The 21,602-nt window shown below is 38.7% G+C and overlaps 1 protein-coding gene across 1 annotated transcript in view; it reads left to right on the top strand.

Annotated features, from left to right (window-relative positions):
* TOMM70 (translocase of outer mitochondrial membrane 70) overlaps nt 1-16,275 on the top strand; it is a 48,158-nt gene extending 31,883 nt beyond the window's left edge. The window contains exons 5-12 of the mRNA XM_075594083.1: nt 3,540-3,688; nt 5,248-5,455; nt 7,328-7,462; nt 9,550-9,657; nt 11,159-11,275; nt 11,785-11,882; nt 14,043-14,165; nt 15,829-16,275. Coding sequence (XP_075450198.1) covers nt 3,540-3,688; nt 5,248-5,455; nt 7,328-7,462; nt 9,550-9,657; nt 11,159-11,275; nt 11,785-11,882; nt 14,043-14,165; nt 15,829-15,982 — 1,092 coding nt within the window. The 3' untranslated portion in view covers nt 15,983-16,275. The remainder of the gene's footprint in view (nt 1-3,539; nt 3,689-5,247; nt 5,456-7,327; nt 7,463-9,549; nt 9,658-11,158; nt 11,276-11,784; nt 11,883-14,042; nt 14,166-15,828) is intronic.
* Nucleotides 16,276-21,602: the final 5,327 nt, after the last annotated feature.

The raw sequence follows: 21,602 nt of genomic DNA, 5'->3' as shown, positions 1-21,602 counted from the left end.
GAATGCCATCGTACATCATAAATCTTATTACTGGATGTTATCGGTATACCTGAAAGATGCCTACTAGCACATTCCTGTAGCAATAAAACATCAGAAATATCTCAGGTTTTCAGTGAATCACAGACATTTACCAGTATATAGCTCTCCCGTTTGGCCTATCGACTTCGTCAAGAACCTTCACAAAAGTTGTAGTGCCCCTGAAAGCAGAATTAAGGAAAATGGGTATAGACATATACCCTTATCTGGATGATCTACTCATGAAAAACAGAGATTGACTATTAAGGGATAGATATATAGTAATTTTCCTTCCTGCAATACCATATCTGGATTATGAACGAAGACCAGAGCCAGCTAGTACTGACTCAATCACTTAAGTTTTGTGTGAGTAGAATTTCATACGCCAGAAGGAAGAGTATGTTTGCCTCACAAGAAGACCCAGGAGATTGCGGCTCAAGCAAGAGAGCTAAGAAAAGCAAGCTTCAGTTCAGCGGCAGATTGTATGGAACTCCTATGAAAGTTTGCGTCAACACTGAATGTAGTGAAATGGGCAAGATTCCATATGAGAACCTCTATAGCTAAATATTTTAAAGCAGTGGAACAGAAATTCAAAGGATATGATACATATTTATATCCAGAAACTAAAGATAAGTTAAGAGGGCGAGAGGTTTTCCAAAATCTTCAACACTACACCAAATACATTGGTTTACCATCACAACAGGTGTCAGCAGTTGAGGTTAGGGAGTGAAAATGACAGAAGGTTGGAGAAGGAAGCTAGTCGGCAACAGACCAGTTACCAGTAAATCTACTGGAATTAAGAGCTGTACAGGAAGCATTATAAGCCTTCCAATACCTTTTTATAAAAGACTAAAACATACAGATACGGTCTGACAACACCACGGCAGTGAAATATATAGTCAAGTAAGGAGAAACAGAGTGGGACGGTTAACGTTGACCATCAATCCTTTCCTGCGCAGAAGGTCATGGGGCAAGTACAGTTTTACAGAAATCCAGATAACAGGACCACATAATACAATGGCAGACTTTCTCAGTCGCAATACGAATCATCCTGGAGAGTGTTCTTTAGACAGGCAAATTTTTCAACAAATAGTAGTGTTTTCAACCCGAAATGCGTTCAACCACGTACCACAACAGGTGAATTTTTACGGCTCAAGGTAATTTCATCCTTTTTGCAATGCATGTAGACGCCCTCCCTAGCATATCTGTTGCCCCAGTCTCTCTCATTGGATTCTGAAGAATATAAAGACCCATGCCGAGGTAATACTAATAGTGCCTTATTGGCCATCTAATAAATATGGCGATAGATACTTCATTTCATCTGCCGATTTATTTTATTTTTTTCCCCTCCTTCAAAGCCCCCCACCCCCCAAGGTGTACTAACTAAAAATCCGAGGAAGCTAGCCTTGGTGGCTTGGACATTGAGTGGCAAGTCTTGAAAGGCAAGATAGAGCTATACAAACCTTGTTGGAAGCAAGGAAAAAGTAAACTTCAACGGTTTATTACTGCATCTGGCTTTGCTTTAGGAGGAGAAAACAAGATAATTTTTGTTACACCAATATCTGTGGCCATAGTAGAGTTCCTGCATTGTCCGCACTGCTGGAGAAGAGCCTAGCATCAGAGAACCCCTACTCATTTTTTGCAATCAAACGATTTAAGACCAAGTCGGGTGTAAAATCGGACCTCTATCTTGTTCTCGAAGCACTAACTGGGTGCATCCTATTTGAACCTTTGCATCTGGTGCTTTTGAAGTTGCTATCATGGAAACTGTGTTTTCTTATTGCCATAAAATCAGCAAGAAGAGGGGGTGAGCTACAGGGTTTATCTTGCAAGTAACCGTTTCTTACCATTCACCAGGATAAGTTGATGATGCTAGGTAGATAGAGATGAAGAAGCGCTCACATGCTAGGTATAATAACCAATAATAGCCAAGGCCCAAGGATAATCCAGAAACAATAACAAAGTGAGAATAAAAGCTAGCAATATTGGGTAATAAGCCTCCTAAAGACAGGTAATGGGTAGGTATGACCCCCCACGATCAGTCTCATTGGAAACAACTCTGTAGCAATGAAGTACTCACAAATCCTTGGTTTGGGGCTAGCAGGATGTGCAGCTTCCAGTGGTAGCAGATACAGGAAATGGAGAGGAGCGCACAATCCAACAGGAGCAAAGAGAGGACCCAATGCAAAAAAATATGTAAACTTTATTCTGTCATAAACCTAAAATGCTGCCAGTTTGCCACCTCCTGCCTAACGTTGTCTCCGCGTTTCATGTCAAACCAGGAGATTATAATTCCCCCCTTTTGCCTGAATCTGGGAAATCAGAAAGGAAGTACTACACAATTTCTTTCATGAGATACTTAAAGACCTCCCTGAACCGAGTACAGTCTCAAAGTAGGATGGGCTGTTTGTCCTCCCAGAGTGACCTAGGACTGGGCAAGCAGCATCTAATGCGACAATATTTCAAAATATTATCTTGTGTATTTGGAAGACCTAGAAGCAGAAAGGCGAAAAGGCCCACTCAACAAGCTGTTCCCATAGTTAAAGTGCATGCGTCTCCTGCACAAATTTCAAGGCAGCCGTATGGTCATCCTTCAATATGTTAATTACATATTATAGATTTGGACATTCAAGGCTTGGCTGACGCAAGCTTTGGTCGAAAAGGTGTTCAGTCTGTGGTAGCAAAATATGTTGAAGCAGATAGTGGTATTTTTTCCCTCCCTATATTATTGCTTGGGCAAGTCCCTACAGTACCCACTGCCATGGGGAAAAGGGAACATTTGTCAGCTTACCGGAACTTTCTTTTCCTGGAACCCATAATGGCAGTGGCACATATTTGTCCTCCCCGTGTCTAATTATGTTTTAGTTGTGTTTTTTCAGCGTAGAAAGAAACCAAGGCTGCCTGCATGTATAGGGCTGGGCCTTTTATATTACTACTGGCAGAAGCCATTTCCTGTCCTACTTCAAGCTAGGGATGAGGTTAACCATACGGTGCACAGTGCCATATAATGGGTTCCAGGAGAAGAGAATTGTAATAAGCGGACAAGAAATGTTCTCTTTTTGTTTTCGGATTTAAGTTTTTCATGTCCCCATTGTAGACAAATGATCAGCCTTTTTGTTGTTTTTTTGACAATCTTTACATATCCTTTTGTAAGATTGTTCATAAACTCTACACAGGTTAATTACGCCATCCAGGTCTCTCTTGTTTTGTTTAGCTAGTGAGTCTCAAGATAAACTTTATAATTACCACATACATTTAGCATTAAACAGACTATGGAAATAAAAACACTCCTTTTTACACAAGGCGCACATAAGTAACTGTTTTACTTTTTTAGGGGTGTTTTGAATCTTTCTAGGGAAGCTGATTACATTGATAAATTGTTTTTTTTTTTTTTTTAAACTTTGCCTGTTATGTGGCACTAACCCTTTAAGTAATCTGTTAGCAGTCCTCCTTTTTTCCTTGCTAAATGCTTGGCGATCAGGGTTTTGGTCAAAGGTTAACTTGTATTATTCCTTTCATCTCAGAACAGGGAGCCACTGATGCCTTCACCTCAGTTCATCAAATCGTATTTCAGCTCCTTCACCGATGACATCATCTCCCAACCTTTGCAGAAGGGAGAGAAATCTGATGAAGATAAGGACAATGAGGGGGAAGAGGTAGTGGTGAAAGAGAAGTGAGTGAGCTCTTCTTCGTACCATCTTGTACATAACAAGACATGTTTATACATATCGAAGGAACAAGAACATTTCTTGGCTGGGAAGGGAAAACCTATTTCTTGCTCTAATTTTAATCTCCATGAAGAACTACTGTATCTTTCAATGTATATGATTATTATTTAGTGGGTCTATTGTGTGCTATTTTTTAAATGAGCTATGATGCCAAGGACTTGGCTTCCAGGCCTTTCTAGTCAGCACTTTACAAAGTAGAATTGGTACCTCCAAGTTTTCACCTTAATTTATTAGAATTGATGTCTTTTGCTTGCCAAGGCTGCACATAGGATTAGATAACATTGAAAGCTGTAACCTGATGATTCCTGGTGTTAAGATTAGACATTACATTGCTGTGGTCTACTTATGGCAGCATGGATAAAGGAGATTGGTTTGAAGCTCTATTGTGCTTGAGCAGATTACTTTAATGCAATTGCACTCAAGTTTCATTCATAGGTAGTGTCTGAACATTTTGATTAGACTTTTTTTGTGCTGGTGTACCATATCAGACATCTTGTATGTGACTTTGTGTAAATGTGCAAGCAATGTTTTATTTTGTTAGCCTCAAAGATTCTGCATACCATAAAGTACACCACTGAAGAAATTAAACTGGTTTGGAGACGATCAACACCCTTCTTTATTTGTATTCAGCCTTTGTATGCCATTCATAGTAGTTTCAATGTGGTACATTAGGAGAGTCACAAATGTACTTTTGTTTTTAGCTTCTATCTCGAGTTGCTAATTCCCCCGCTCCCCCCCCCCTGCCACTGGCCAGTTACGTGAAATTAAAATTAGTTGTTATATCCATTTTACCCGTAGAATCACCTGAATTTACAAAGGTAAAATCATACTGCATACTGACCATAGGAACCAACATAAAGAGATAAAACCATGAAATAAACACTGAAACGCTGTGATATGTGCAACTGCTGACTGCTCATGCTGCTTTTCCTGGTGCCGCATTACACCTAATATCCTGGGGAGCAGTAGAACATTTGTTGAATTTAACGTACCAAAGTATTGTATTGTATGTCTTTATTTATATAGCGCCATTAATGTACATAGCGCTTCACAGTAGTAATACATGTGGTAATCGAATAAATAACAGATAATATAAATAACAGATCATGGGAATAAGTGCTTTAGACAAACATAACATTAAGGAAGAGGAGTCCCTGCCCCGAGGAGCTTACAATCTAATTGGTAGGTAGGGAGAACGTACAGAGACAGTAGGAGGGAGTTCTGGTAAGTGCGTCTGCAGGCGGCCAAGCTTTATGTATCATGTGTCCAGAATATCCACAGTGCTATTCATATGCTTCTTTAAGCAAGTGTGTCTTAAGGTGGGTCTTAAAGGTGGATAGAGAGGGTGCTAGCCGGGTACTGAGGGGAAGGGCATTCCAGAGGTGTGCATTGTAAATAACAATAAATAGAATTTCCACAACTAAAGTCGGTGGTTTGCATTTTAAATGTCTGATGGGATTCGGTAACTATATGGGGATAACTGTGAAATATTTATTCTTTTCAGCTCTGGTTATTTAAAAGCAAAACAATATATGGAAGAGGAAAATTATGACAAAATTATCAGTGAATGCAGAAAGGAAATCGAGGCGGACGGCAAATACACAGCAGAAGCCTTACTATTGAGAGCCACGTTTTACCTGCTAATAGGCAACGCCACCTTCGCTAAGCCTGATTTAGATCAAGTTGTAATCATGGAAAAAGCAAATGTTAAGGTAGGAAGTTCTCAGAATATTAAATGCACCGATTTTCGGCTATTTTAGGCTATCTGTATGAAACCCGTGTGTGATGGTGCAAAAAAATTTCATTATACATCTTCAAATAACGAGTCATTTTGGAGAAGAAACTTTTGAGATATTGAAAGTTTTACGTATATCCAACATCTACGGAGAAGCAATGTAAAATATCACCATCTGCAAAATACCTGCAGCAAATCTTAGCAAAGTGAATTGAGAGAAGGCCTGCAGAGTACAGGCATACCACGCATTAACGTACGCAATGGGACCGGAGCATGTATGTAAAGCGAAAAAGTACTTAAAGTGAAGCACTAACTTTTTCCCACTTATCGATGCTTGTACTTTTCTGCAATCGTCATATACGTGCATAACTGATGTAAATAACGCATTTGTAACCGGCTCTATAGTCTCCCCGCATGCGCACAGCTTCGGTATAGGTAGGGAGCTGGTATTGCTGTTCAGGGCGTGCTGACAGGCGCATGCGCGAGTTGCCGTTTGCCTATTGGGCGATATGTCCTTACTCGCAAGTGTACTTTAAGTGAGTGTCCTTAAACTGAGGTATGCCTGTATTTACCAACATTACATTTGTGGATATTCATAATCTGCTATTGCAGCAAGCAGCCACATTTCATTATAGGTGGCTAAGGAAACAAAGGACTACCTCTAGCGCAAGGGTGGCCAACTCCTCAAGGGCCACCAACAGTCCAGGTATTAGGGATATCCAGCAAACCTGACCTGTTGATGGCCCTTGAGGACCAGAGTTGGCCATCCCTGCTCTAGAACATTTCTTGACTGCAGTCACGCAACCCATACAGGAAGTGACATGTAAAAATATATTTTGTTTATTTAGATAGCCCAACAATAAATATTTTTCTTGTATACGGCGGCAATCGCTCATACGACCAATGTGAACTAATTCCAGGGGCCTCATCTTGGTTGTTGATCTTTTACTTTTCATTTATTTTTTACATTTTTGCCCAAATTTGACTTTTTTAATTTATTTTTTAAAGTTGGACTGGAGTGGGTTTGATTTGAGCCTCTGATAAGGACCGGATTGGGTAATGGTAAAGAAAACGCTTGATTGACAAACATTTCCCCATCCAGGACCCATTAATCTGGTTGTCTGTAGGATTGACCCTTTTTAAGAGCCTTGGGTGTTACCACATGAATTCACTTGTAGTCTCAGCAGCAAAATGTTATTTATAATTTTGATAATGACTGGGTGACCACATTTGTAAGTTGTTCAGGACAAGGACAGGGACTCCTTTTCCTAATGTTTGCTTTTATACCTGTAGCACTTGCAAATACACATACATACTAACCATATACTGATTTGAGAATAGTTGTCATGGCATAATCCTTTCCATGTTTCTCCAAAGCTAATTTAGGTTAATTTCAGGTTGATGCACTGTGGCTTCATTGAAATATTTCTGAGTACAGTAATTGCTGCTGAAACACAGGCAATCCGGTTCTACTTTTGTGTACTGAGTGCTGCTTTGCACTGTGCCTGCAGAGAAATCACAAACTGTTCAATAAGACCCCCTCAGTCACCACCATAAATGGCACAGCAGAGTATGTGCACAAAATAGAATTGAGCAGGCATTCCGTGGGGTATGTGGTATCCTGTTGCTCTGAGATCTGAAATGGATATATGTTTTTTGTACTTGAGCAGTCTTTCTGACAGAAAATGTTTTATAGACTTTTCTACTACGTCTTAGAAACCCTGATCAGCACAATGTGACCGTTGATTCTTTGACAGAAAAGCAAAATTTGTGTTTATTGAATTCTCATTGATGAACACAAATGTCTTGTTCCTCATATCTGAAAGCTATATATTTTGTATTTGTATAGCTACGTGCTAATGCGCTTATTAAACGAGGAAGCATGTACATGCAACAGCAACAGCCTCAACTCTCCACTCAAGACTTCAACATGGCGGCAGACATAGATCCCCAGAATGCAGATGTTTATCATCACCGAGGGCAGGTGAGTGGTCTGAGAAATGATCTGTGACCTGAAGAATTATTCTAAAGCCGCAATGTAAGCCTATCGGATAACAATGAGCGTTCATTTCTGTTGCCTAATCAGTTATGGTATATACTGTACCTTTACAGGAATCTGTTGAAAAAGATTTAATTATTGAAATCGGTCTGAATTTTTTTTGTCATGGATCTGAAGTTGGTGCATGGATTAAAAATATATACAGTATATATCATTTCTACATTGGGATTTTTTAATTTACCTCTATAATTTCATATATGAAAGTGCGTTGCACTATTAAAAGATATTGTAGCTTACAACAAACCTAACTTTCAACATGGCCAATATGGCTACTTGTGGAATTATATCTGTAAAATAAAAATAAGTTTTCTGCTTAAAGAAAGAAATCTGAATATGAAATCAAGGGATGTACAATGTTACTGAAACGAAAATAGTGTGTTAAAAAAAATCTTCACAATTTGTATGCCTCTGAACTTGTAATCATATAGTGTTTGACGTAACCAGCCAGATTGTACAGTACATTGTAGTTCTTAGCATTGTTCTTTAATTTATGCGTTGTTTCACTTCTATACTAGTCTTCAACCAGTCGGTTCTTATTCTTCCTAGAACAAGATAGTACACACCCCACACTGTTATTTTCTACAGTAGCTGCAGCAGTTTCCATTAATATGTAGCACACTTACATTTCTATGCTTGTGTTGGGTATCAATTGGCTAATGTCAACCTATCAATGTTGATTATTTATAAGTGCATTTCCTTTTGCATAAATGAACATTTGTAGTAGAACAGTGCAATCTCGATATATATCCCAAGTCTAATTTTATTTCACAAACTTGGTTATGTCTAAATAATTGACTTAGATTGTAAACTCTTTGGGACAGGGACTCCTTTTCCTATTTTATGTCTGAAGTGCCTGTTGCCATTGTGTTATATTGTCACGTGTATTGTAAAGCGCTATGTACCTGGATTGCGCTATATAAAGAAATACAAAATAGACCGGTCTGGCGCCAAGGATGACAGTCCCAATGTAGTAGACAGCAAACAAATTGTCCTCCCGGTCTGTTAAGCTGACGTGGCTTCTGAGTATTCTCATAGCAATCATGAAAATATGTGAAAGATAAAGACAGAAACAAAGCACCAATAGTGCATTATCTTTGACCAATTGGTTTAGGATAAACAGGACTTCAATTCATAATATGCTTAACACTGCAGTGCTGAAAAAAATATCCTTCAAGAATACAATTTATTGGGATTTAAAACAATAAAATACTGCAATATGATAATATGCTGCAAAGTGAGCTGTGATTTTCATTGAGCTCCTATAGATCCTGATAGGACCAACTCTCCGGCAGGTTAAAACTGAAATCCTACTTACAATTAGCCCCTCCAACTTGCGCCATGTAAGTAGGTTTCTTTATGACTGGAGTCTCCCTGCAGTTCTCAGTGTATGACGGTGTCCTCCTCCACGTCTCCCATCGACTGCTGCACACCCAATAAATTGTATTCTTGAGGAATATTTTTTCAGCACTGCAGTGTTAAGCATATCATGAATTGCAGTCCTGTTTATCCTAAACCAATTGGTCAAAGATAATGCACTATTGGTGCTTTTGTTTCTGTCTTTATCATTCACATATGTTCATGATAGCCGTGAGAATACTCAGAAGCCACACGTCAGCGTTTTTTGGGGGCGGGGGGGGTTTCCCCCAGGATTGGAACCGGGGAGTTCTCCAGAGCTGAACCGCACTGTTTTCATTTCTGGGGAACCAGTGCCGGAGACACCTACTGGTGAAGTTACTGGTAATAGCGCCGCTGATATTGCAGCTTCGTATTGGTCTGAGATTTGGCAGCAATGGGGATTTACACCCAGTAACTTCACCTGCAAATATCTCGGGAACCAGGTGGTGAAGTGGGCTGAAAATAGGGGGGGTTTGGTTTAGGGGCACCGCTGGTTCCCACCCTGTGAAAATTAAGCTAAAAAAAATGGGCGCTTTAAGAAAAACAAGTGGGCGAAAGTGCTCCTTTTAAAAGATGAATGTTTGCAATGTATTAAGCAGTTGCAATCTCTTTCCCAGCTGAAAATCCTTTTAGATCAAGTGGAAGAAGCTGTTGCAGATTTTGATGAATGTATTAGATTGCAGCCCGATTCTGCGTTGGCACAAGCACAGAAATGCTTTGCATTAGTAAGTATCAGCATGTTTGCAAAATGTATAAAATATAACAAGATTGTGGCAGGAGATGCTGACAGACTGTTAAAATCCTTTGCTACAATATACGGAGAGGTGGCATTTAACCCCTTCAGTGTCAGAGGGTTGTGCAACCTACATAGCAACGAACACTTTGTCTGATCACATGACCGCTCCTCCAGGTTGTGGCTGCCGGATTGCAGTCTACATGAAGCGCCTAGAAAATGAGCCAAATGGCCATGACCTGCATTACACCATAAGGACCTCCTAGGGTGGCACTCTATATGACGTACGCTGTATATCAATAGTGTTCTGAAGGCATTAAACCTACTTCCATAGTCCAACAGGTACAGTAAAAAAGTGTGGTGAAGAGGGGATTGCTGCTTAATATTACATTTTCTTTTATATATAATTAGAGTAAAGAAGTAATTTTTCCTTTACCTGAACGAAGTCGAATCCAAGACTGGATAAGAATGAACTTGGATACATCAAATGTATTAAACCTGTTCTCAGATCTGCCGAGCGACTGCCCCATTTATGTGAAATGGGTTACGGACGTTTACACCATTCTTTGTGAATAATTACCCTTGCTCTACCATATTAGATATTTGCATATTAATAATATGGGTATGGAGCATACATAATGAGTTTCCAATTTATATCTGGGAGATGGTCGTTAATACTGTACCACGTGAAGCACTTTGCATTTTGTTATCTGTGGCTATGATTATCATCTGGGCTTCCACTTAGTGTGTATTGGAAATTTAAAGCAGTATACAGCCTTTTTTTTTTTGTTTTTTTTTTTTTTTTGTACATTACACTGCAGTTTTAACGTAAGGGGCGTGCTTTAGTTTCCAACCGATGATTTTTAACTTCGCAAGAAAAAAGTGTTGCCGTGCCCTAACGAGCTAACAAAATGTCTTCAGTTTCATTTTGTACAGCAGTGGTTCCAAATGGTTCTTGAATTGTGCACCCTTTGCTAGAAAATGTGTTGGCAAACCCCTAATTAAAAAAAATACATAAAATGTGCCTGCTCATCAGACTAGGACTAATGAACGTGTTTGACCGGTGCCAAGTCTTATGGTGCCCCCCGCTCATGCGAGAACATAAGACCCTAAACTGCACCTCTTCGTGTGCAGACAGCATCAGTGGTATAGCGGTCAATTACTGCGGGAACGTCCAAAGTCACACCTCACAATGCCCTGCAACTTTGGAAGCTCCTGCTGTAATTGACAGCTATATCTCCCACGCCAAGGTGCAGTTTGGGGCCTTACTAAGTGCACAGTCCCCACATGTATTTGAGAACCAGCTATACTGCGTGGGATCCGCCATTACATATCTGCCATTCCTATTTATATATTTTATTTTTGCGAACCCTTTAAAAACACCTTGCGAGAACTTTTTTGGGGGGACATTACTGTTCTATGGGATTGTCAAACTTGATTTAGTTCTTGAAATCAGTGCCTAGTTTTCACTTTTTTTTTCTTTCCTTTTTTAGTATCGTAAGGCATATACTGGTAGCAATCCGCTACAGATCAAAGCATCCATGAAAGGTTTTGAAGATGTCATTAAGAAGTTTCCAAAGTGTGCTGAAGGCTATGCTCTATATGCCCAGGTATGTAACACAATGCACTAATCTTTAGTTTAGATCAGGAGTGACCACATCCAGTTTTCAAGGGTCACCAATAGGTCAGGTTTTCAGGATATCCCAGCTTCAGCCCAGGTGACTCAATCAGTGGCTCAGTCATTGAGAAGGGGTTTTTTTTTTAGCTTTTGGAAACTCCCAGCTCCTGAGTTAGGCTTGTAATATAGTGTGTGTGTCTGTGTGTCTGTGTGTCTGTGTGTCTGTGTGAACGCGCGTGCACGTAACGCACACTTTTTGTTGGTATACAGTCCGTGCTGCCGGGAGCGACAGGCTGGGAAGGTACTTTGTGTGCTGACTAACCACAGCCAACCTATAAGTGCCGCGCACGCCCAATATATAACAGCCCTAACGTCCACTTTATTCCTCCGGGTAAACATTGCAGCTTTCTATTGACTTGCCACGAGTTTTTTTGGTGCCTTATCATAGAAGGCTGCCATACTTTGACTAAAATCTAACTGGTGCAAATCCATTTTCCACAGGCGCTAACAGATCAACAACAATTTGGAACAGCTGATGAAATGTACAATAAGTGCATAGACCTTGAGCCTGACAATGCCACTACATATGTTCATAAAGGGTATGTACTACCTGCTGTGCTTTCTTAATTTCTACTTGGCTCAATTAGCTTCTTTCTGTCTGCATTATTTTTGCCTATTCTTTCCACCTTTTCTCTCTTCCCGTGACTATACATAACTCCTGACACTGCTTTGCATCGATAGTGGGAGTGATGTGGTAAGTGAGATGGGAAAATTGAGTTTTATTTTCCCTAAAGGAAGTCATGGTGGTGTAACCTACTGATCATGCATTTCATGTACGGCACACCTGTGAGCACGTTACCTGCATATGGGACAAGGGTTAGTACACAGCTCTCTAGCTATCCCTCAAATGAATAATATCTCTACTAAATCTGTCCCAATATACCATCTGTCATGGACAGCACATAAGTGAGCACGCGAATTAGATATGCAACCAGGGTTTATACACACAGCTAAACTAGCCAACTCGCCTTTCTCCTGCGCAAGATATGTCAAATGAGTTCATATTTCTCCTTACTCAATTGCAATAATACCCGCTGCCACCACCAAAGAAATATGCCAATAAAATATGTATCCATCTTCCAGGGTCTACGGTGCCTGTTTTATTAAAGAAAAACTATGCGCTAAACACCAACACATCTGTTGTAGTGAAATGTGTCTGAAAATGTAAATCTCTCTACAAAGCGTGCAAACAGTTCATTCAGAGCTCAAAGCATTACTTATTACATATTTTTTTTAAATATATATATATAAAAAATACAGTGCTTAGGTTACAGAAAAAGATTACAAGAACATGCGCTTTCTTAAAATAAAATGATAAACATAGCAGCATTCCCTATACTTTATCACACAGTTCTTCCCAGAGAGGTCACTGGCGTAAAAAAAGATAATGTGCATGTCTTAAACCAAACACATCTCAGTTGAATTCTAATTTTCGGTTCAAATGTCAACATTTATGCCCAGACCATATTGCATTGAAACACATATATAAAACCCACCCCTGGCGCAAATCAGCTACTTAAGAGAAAAAAAAACTAAATCATAAAAATGTCAACTATTTTCTTTGGATTTTAAAGTGACTCAATGTATAAAAGGCCTCATAACTTCGTGGCCATAATACTTGGACACACGTGAGTCATATCAATGGTTTAAAGCGAGTTTGCTGATTGTAACAATACTAATTGTGACCGACTTGCTCTTAAAGCTGCAGTTCAAGTTCCGTGTTTTTTTTTTTTGTTTTTTTTTAATTTCAATAGTTTCATGTGGGCAATCTCTACTTGCCTAAAGAACTGCAAAGCTGACGGTCAATTCATTCTCCGTCTATTGATCGGCAAAGTTTGGCGACAACTTTAAATATGGGGAATGTAAATGGTTGCTATAGGAACAAGCATGCTAGTTAAAATAGAATACAAGAAAATTGGTCTTTCAAAGTTGTTGTTTTTTTAAACAGAAAATGCTAAAAGTATTTTTTCTTACTACAGAACTGATTTATTAAAAAAAAAACACATGCAGGATATTGCTTGAACTGCAGCTTTAATGTTGAGTGACAAATAAATACCTGTATCTGTCCCTTGCCACCTCCCAAACATTAAGGGTGTGGCCTTATTGCACCTGTCTAATTGCAACTGTTTCGAACTTCTATACATTATTCAGAATAGGTGTCATCCCATGATATCCTAATTTTTAATATAGCCCACCAGCTAAGCGGTGACCTGTTTGTCACACGCCTCTCTCTCTGCACAGGGGAACAATTATTGTATTTTTAAAACCATTTCTAACCAACGTTAACCCCTGAAGTACTAGATTGATTAAAATGCTTAATATTTTCATTTTATTACAATGCATATAATATGATTTATTTAAAAATAAAAAGAGAAATTGTGCTGAATATTGTTAAAAGTACTTTGCTTTCCTGTTGGTATCAAACTTTAAAAGGGTTGCATCTTTAGCTGGAGCAGTTCTACAATACGTAATGTATACGAAGACAGGCACTGCTAATCTACTTTACATATTGCCTTGTATTGACATGGTAGTTAATTCACCTGCTCCTAGAAGTTTGCAACATGCTCCTGCTAACTCAAACACAACCTAGGTATTTATCAACATTGTGATTGATTGTTAAAAAGAGAGCAAGTTTTGCTTATGTTCTTGCGTGTACAATTGTATCCATTCATGACATTATCACCTTGACTTTCTTCTAGTTTACTTCAACTCCAGTGGAAACAAGACCTTGACAAAGGCTTAGATCTAATCAGCAAGGCCATTGAAATAGATAACAAATGTGACTTTGCCTATGAAACAATGGGAACTATTGAGGTTCAGAGGTAAGATTATATTTTGACATCTATCATCACTGTGTGACTGTGTTTTGTCCAGGGATGCTCAGCAGTTTTTGTAAGTAACTTTTTTTTTTCTTCCTTGGCACATAAAGTAGTAAATAGTAGGAATAACTTGCCATTTACAGCCAGTTGGAAACAGAAGTCTCAACCTGTCGTAATAATGATGAACACATTTTCTATACTATGTGCAATTAATCTTCCATGTGGAGTATGCAGTGCATCGTTTTCCATCTCCTCTAGCATAGATTGTGTTAACTCATTTCAGAACGTTCGTAAACCCTGAAACCTGAAGGTTATTATGTGATGTCAGTATGTCCCCTGTTTTTCACTTTACATAACAAGCTCAGCTTGATATCAGTTGGTTTATGTAATTATTGCCCTAATGGGTTTGTTTAGAATTGTGAAATGATTCAGGGTGCATCGTATCTTCTGATATAGTAAAATGTACTTGCATTTCTGGCTGAATATTAAAAAAACTGGTCTATATGTTAATATTAATATATTTGATTGTATTAATTTGAAAAGGTAATTCGAATAAGTTACAACATCTAAACAAAACAGAATGCCCTGTGCAACATCCAAGGTGACACAACATATAGTACAATACTTCAGTGCTAATCTGCTCATGGGTAAGGGTCATTTAGTTAAACCCTTTGGCCAAAGCGTTATAAGCCTGCAGCCAACATAAAGGCATAACAACATGTGTTGCCTAGATCTACCGTTCCCTGGCGTTGGAAATATATTGTATTCCCTGCTTCATTTTAAATCTTCTGGTAGGAATTGTTCTCGTGCATTGTGGCCCTTAAAATGAATATATTTTTGTTCTCAAGCAGACCATAAACTAAAACTATATCAGATGGAATAGACCAGAGAAGGGATGCAACTATACTTTTACAGATACTATAAAACTTGGTATATATTGTGACTACAATAAAGTGTTGTTAAGAGGAACCGGTGCCTTTTTTTTTTTAATTTGTACATTCTGTATTATTTTGGACACCGTTGTCATTTATTTGCTGCTGCATGTCCTAGGTGTGTGTGACAAAATGCTCAATCGTCAGATTGATAGAACATAAACCCACAAACATATCTTCAAATAACAAAACCTGCCGTGTTCTTAGATCTTTCTAGATAATAATTCCAATAATGTAGAATGGATCTTTTATATGTTGACATTGTATCTAGGTCCTTATGGCTCATCACATCACCGAGCGAATTACAGACCTAGTTCTAGAGTTCTTGCCTTGTTTATTGTAATTTTATTAAGAATCTTAAATCTCGCACACTGCAGCACTCAATACATTTATACGTCTCCTTATGCAGAATGGAATTTATTTTTGTATTTAGAACAACATAGCGTGGCGCACAGAGGAGCTTATTATTAAGACCACTCTCCTTATATACATTGGATCTTGTGTGTTGTCATTATTCTTGTATCTAAAACCATATAGCTGAGCAGCAGTATTGGGATATTTCTCCTTACAGAATGTGTCTGTGTATAAGTTACAGGAGATCCTTCCTTTGATTGTATCTGGGGTTCTCTTGGGATTTACCACATCGACGGGATTGTGCGCCTTGCTTCATATTATGTAAAAAGAAAAAAAACTGTCCAATCAGTAACATTTTTGTGGTCCCATCTTTTTTTCAGAGGAAATTTGGACAAAGCCATTGAAATGTTCAACAAAGCCATTAACCTGGCCAAGTCAGAAATGGAGATGGCCCATCTCTACTCACTATGTGACGCTGCCTATGCCCAAACAAAAGTTGCAGAGAAATACGGCTTGAAACCTCCAACACTGTAAACCGAATCACAGCAGAAAAGCAAAGGAAGATCTGAAAAGCATTGCTCTTGTAGACAAATTGTTGCTTCAAAGAGGGTCATACATTGAAGATGTGAAATGGTGGAGCTTTGTTTTTCTGCTTGTGGTGTTGTCATTCATTCCTTCTGTTAGATGTTATTGATGTTGTGGGAGTGGGTATCCATGATTGCCTGCCATTTTTCTCTGTGCAACAGAAATGTTTGCAACAATAAGGGAAAATAAAGGTGTCATTGCATGAGAACAGAAGGATATTTTTGGCCATGCAAATAAAACTGCTCAATTTGTTTTTTCTGTTTTGTCAGGGAATTGGGGGTTGCTGTGTGAGCAATTTTCTTAAATTTTATTTTTAATATCCCGATACTTTTTACAGTTTAATTTTCCTGTTGATTGAATTAATTCAGTGCTGTAATACAGATTTCTTTTGTATATAACTGATCACAAAAGGCTGATTTATTTTTAGTGGTGAAAAGTGACTCAGTGTTTTTTTTTTTTAAGTTGCCAGCTTCCAAATAAAGATATTCAGCATGCACAGACTTTATTTCCCCTTTAAATAACAAGTTTTGTCTCTTTCCTGCTACAATGTCCTGCAATGCAGAGCAACCAGTTACTGACACTGGTAGCAGCAGAATTGTTCTTATAAAGGTTATTTTCATTATAGGCACCCTTCTTTAAAGTAATTTCCACAATTCTGTGTTTTAGCTGTTAACAATTGTACTTAAGAGTACTACATATATATCATGCGTAGGAATATTGCATGCTCCATAACTAACTAATTTAGCTGGAAACGGCAGATCGTATCTGTTACAACTGTTTTCCATTCTGCTATTCAGCCTGAAATGCCATAATTATTTCAACAAAAGAAAGGAGACAGATATCATAGCCCTTTATCTTATTTTGTGCTGGGACATTAAACTGTTTTTGTCAGAGGCCTGCAATGTATCGAAAATCGGTCTTGTGATTATTCCGAAATAGCGGTCTCATCATGAGACATTAATCTGTTTCTGAAATGATGGAACCGAAAACGAATTCTAAAAGTAGTATTCTTCCACTCTTGTTATCCACACACACACACACACTCTAGATACAGTACTGTACTCACAACTGCTTTCCTATGTGTTACATTCCAGTAACATTCGTGTTTTAACATTAACTATGGGGCTATAATTCTGAAGAAAAGGGAAACCAGTGTAATGCACTCCGTGTTCATTCAACTACTACGGAAAGCTTATATTAACAAATGAACTTGAGACAACTTTTAAAGTGCTTCATTTTTGAACTATTGCGGGTTCACTGTTTCATTGCATCTCTGGCTTCTTTTTAACGATTTCAATCAAACGTTTTAACTGCAAAACTGAAATGGAAAAGTCCAGTTTGCAAACCTGCAAGCGCCTCTGCGATCTTAGGCCACGCATATAGTTATATTTTGCTTTGCGGCGGCGTCACGAGCGTACTGGCATTTGATTGGTTCAGGGGCTATCACATGAGGCGACAGCCCTTGAAAAATCAAATATTGCTAGCTTCCAAAGTTTGCGACGTCGCATTGTTGCCGTCGCACTTACTATAGGCGCATGCGGCGGCAATGTATTTGTTTTTTGGGTGGCGTCGCCATCGCGGGCACTATACGCACGGCCTTAGGTGGCAGCTCTGGTTCCTCGTCTCTTCGGTTGCATCCAAATCTTGATTTTCGCTAGTATCTTTTTGGATTATTTCTGAGTCAGTCATATGATCATAGGTAGAACAGCTGTTGTCACCATCTACCCAAGATTCTATCGTGGCCCCACTATCGCGATCAACGAACGGTTCCAGTAATCTTTCTGCATTGGCCATGTCATTTTCTGTGAGACCTTCATTAATGTAGCTTTCAAAGTATGGATTGGCGGCGTCGACGACTTCCTCTGTAAAGCCCTCAGTCATTCTTTTCATCACTGTCACTGGCTACCTGGACGTTAGCCGGTACCAGACTTGCACCAGTTACATATCTCCATCATTTAGAAATGCACATTTTTGTGATTGCTTCCCATGCTTCACCACCCATGTGAAAAAAAACTTCTTCTAGGTTTAGCTTCTTTAAAAATACAGTAACAGAATCCTCACCCGTGATTATTCGCTGCATCAGCGTCTTTCGGAAGTTCATCGTGAACGTTGATATAATACCTTGATCCAGCGGCTGTATTTTTGATGTGGTGTTTTTGAGCAAGTAGCTGACTCGTATTTTGCCATCTCTGCTTATTAGGCAATCGGCAGTCGGATGAGCAGGGCAGTTATCTAGCAACACAACAAAGCTTTGGTATCTGACCTTTGTTGCCGTAAGTGTTTACGTACCTCGGGTGCTGGAAGTCATCCACTGGAACTGGAGGGGTTAAATACCTGCGGATTTTCCTGGCTCTGACAGCACAGTGGGTGGTAGGATTAGACTGACAGAGATCCCCCTGAACAGAGAGCTTCCGCGCTTTTTTTTTATTTTTTGTATGACTCACTAACATTTTTTATATTTTAGTACTGTATTATGCTGTTACGGTATTGTTGGCCTGTGTGTTCTTGTTTTAATTTACAAATTCACTGCTTCAGTGATGCGTCACAATGGTAACCGGCGTCAAATATTGTCGCGTTGCCATGGCGAGGTGACGTCACATCACCCATAACGTCATTTGACGGCGGGGGGGGGGGGGTTAGGAAGGAAGAGAGGAGGCAGCAAGCTCCCTGGCACATGACAGGGAGGATAGAAAACGTCAGGGTAGGAGATCTGCTTATTATTGGGAGCCACGCTCACACCACGTTATAAGCAGATCCGCGTTATAACGGTGTTGAGCAGTAAATGGGGGGAAAAACTGTTTGGTTTCAGCTTTTTATCATTAGGGCACCAAAGCAGAGCCTGAAACTTTTGAGGCTTTTGTTGGTACAATAAGCACAGTAAAACTCCCATACACGTTATTAGTTTAAGTACATTTTTAATTTGTGTTTTCTCCCTCTACACACAAGACTTGCATCCAGTACAAAAAATAGTGTGAGTGTGTGTGTGTGTGTGTGTGTGTGTGTGTGTGTGTGTCTCACCAGAGGGAGTTAATTTGCTAAATGTTTTCTGCTTGGCTGTCAGTCCATTATTAGCTATAATAGCATTAAAAAGTCAGATTTATTTAAAAAAAAAAAAAAAACCAGTTAAATATAGTGCCAGTACTCCAAGGTTTGGGGGGAAATTGCACACCTTTTCTGTGAGCCCCAAATGTATTGGTAACAAATTATTTACATTCTTTCTATAAGAAATAAATGTCTGTACCTAAACTCAAACTAGATGGTGATTGAAGCAACAGATGACAAGTTTACATTAGTCATATGTAAGCACATAATCAATATCCAGCAAAATTGACCTTATACCTGATTATATAAGCAGAGATACCTGTTCCTGCATTATACTTCCACCACAGTATGGTGGGTTCCTGTTTTTAAACTTGCCATTGTACGCAAGTATTGGAAATAGGGTTGAAATTGGCTTAGCGGTGGTTTTCCAAATGCTGTATGTTCCTTAAATGGAAGATTATGGAGAGTATTCTTGTAAATGTTTACATCTAGTGCAACGTTTATCCTCTCCTTTGGTTAATAGAGCGGTTAGTAATTTATACATAGGAATTGATGACTATCCAAAAAAAAGTCCACACATCTCTACAATACTCATGCAGTGCTAAATGTCTGGTTTAGGATGGGCGGTGCACGACACAGTGAACACTTGTAACAACGCGTCTAACGTAAATAGATGAATCAAATCATTAGGCTGGATAGAGGATCCGTGATCATAAAGTGGGATGTCTATGACAACATGAGCATTAATGATAAAGATATAAAAAGTTCAATGATACAAAGGATGCTTACAATTAACGTATCCCTCCTGCAAAATAAGTTTTTGTTGTTGCTTTGTTTTTTTTTTGTTTTTAAAGAATTGGAACAGCAAATCTTTATAAAGAGCCATGCATCGGGGGATAATTAATGGCAGACTTAAAGCAGCAATCCTCTGATTCCGGTGTAGTTATTTATTTCCTAAATATTTAATCCTATTAGCCTACAGTACACAAGCTTTGGCACCCGGTTTTATTTCCTTGGAGGGATCTCTAACACCAGAAACTACATAATGGGTAAAAATAAAAAAATTTAAAGTAACACGTGAGAATGCAGGTTTCCTGCTTTAATGAAGTTTAACGATGATCATTTTTTTTTTATTATTATAAACCATTTACAAGTTGTTAGTGTAATAACTACTTTGGATGCAGGTCGCAGGATATTAAACCATACAGCTGATATAGGTGCATGTTGAAATCACTTGACTCAAATGACGTTCTTATGTTATTGCTTCACCTGCATGAAGCCATAATAAACCTGAACGGAGACTAGTAAAATGTTTCTGTACAACCCACACATGATCTGGTGCAGGACATCTTTCTTATGCAAGGAAATGCGATGAGTGAAGGGTGTTTTGTTTGCCCAAACGTTGGCATAAACAAAGTGTTACTCTCCAAATCTCCTTGCTACAAGGCTCAAATATTAGAAAGTGTTAGTTCGCATTATTCAGTTCATCATTGACAATTACAGTTAGAAACCAACCAATTACCTGAACCTTACTGACAAATCTAAGGAAACGTATCTTTCTTTTCTGGCGTTCTTGGGTGGGATATATGAAAATGAATGATCAACAAAAGGGGCTTTTGGAAAATTATCTTCATTATGATTCAAGTCTTTTAAAATATTTTCCTACAATGAACATTATGAAAGTGAAATTGCTCAGAATAATTATTAAAAACTATTTTTGGTGGTTTTATTTACATGGTTTATTCCATTTACACAGTTCATGTCTACTGTTCTATACCATCAAAAAATAAACAGGAAAAAAAAAGCATGTGCTGAATAAATATAGCATTCCAAATCATAACAGACTGTTTGCCTGTTCTTTGGATATTTGAAACTGCACTAAAAAAAAATGTTATCCAATCTTTTTTTTTTTTGTAAATGACCCCTTGTAAGAAAAAGCCATGAAAATAAATATTACATTGCAAATTGTTTCATAAGTGATGTTTGCAAATTGCTTTAATTTTTTTATCCTGACCTTTTTGAAATAAGAACATTTAATTTTTTTTTTTTAAGTGCTTTAATACACAGAACTCATCACTGCAACTTGACGTTTGTTCAGTTGGCTAAGATCATAAGTGGTGAAAAAAAAAAGCAGATACTCTACATATTGTGAGGCGTTTGTGGTTGAAAATGGAGTTGGGCATAAAGTCAGCACATACTGTAGTGTAAGCTGAAAGCCTATCCCAGGTACCAGTTGGCATATTTATCTTATACAAGTTGTAGCCCCATGGACTTCCCAGTTCCATCCAGAAATGTTAGCACTGCCACTGTGGGCACAAAATAGAAAGCTGAAATGCCATTCTTTGATGAGGTTGCAGTGGCTGAGAGAGTGAGGCTGAGCATGAAGGCCATATAGTGTTAACTTGGGTACTGATAGTCCCTAAATCCACCCTGGGTACCCTTTGTGGGTGAATTTACTTTTGACCCTCTTATAATGTATAGCTTTATTTATATAGTTCCATTAATATACATAGCGCTTCACAGCAGT

This window comes from Ascaphus truei, chromosome 3 (genome assembly GCF_040206685.1).
Source record: "Ascaphus truei isolate aAscTru1 chromosome 3, aAscTru1.hap1, whole genome shotgun sequence".
Lineage (NCBI taxonomy): Eukaryota > Metazoa > Chordata > Amphibia > Anura > Ascaphidae > Ascaphus > Ascaphus truei.
Note: the sequence above shows the minus strand (reverse complement) of the source record. Positions and strands in the feature narration are given on the sequence as shown.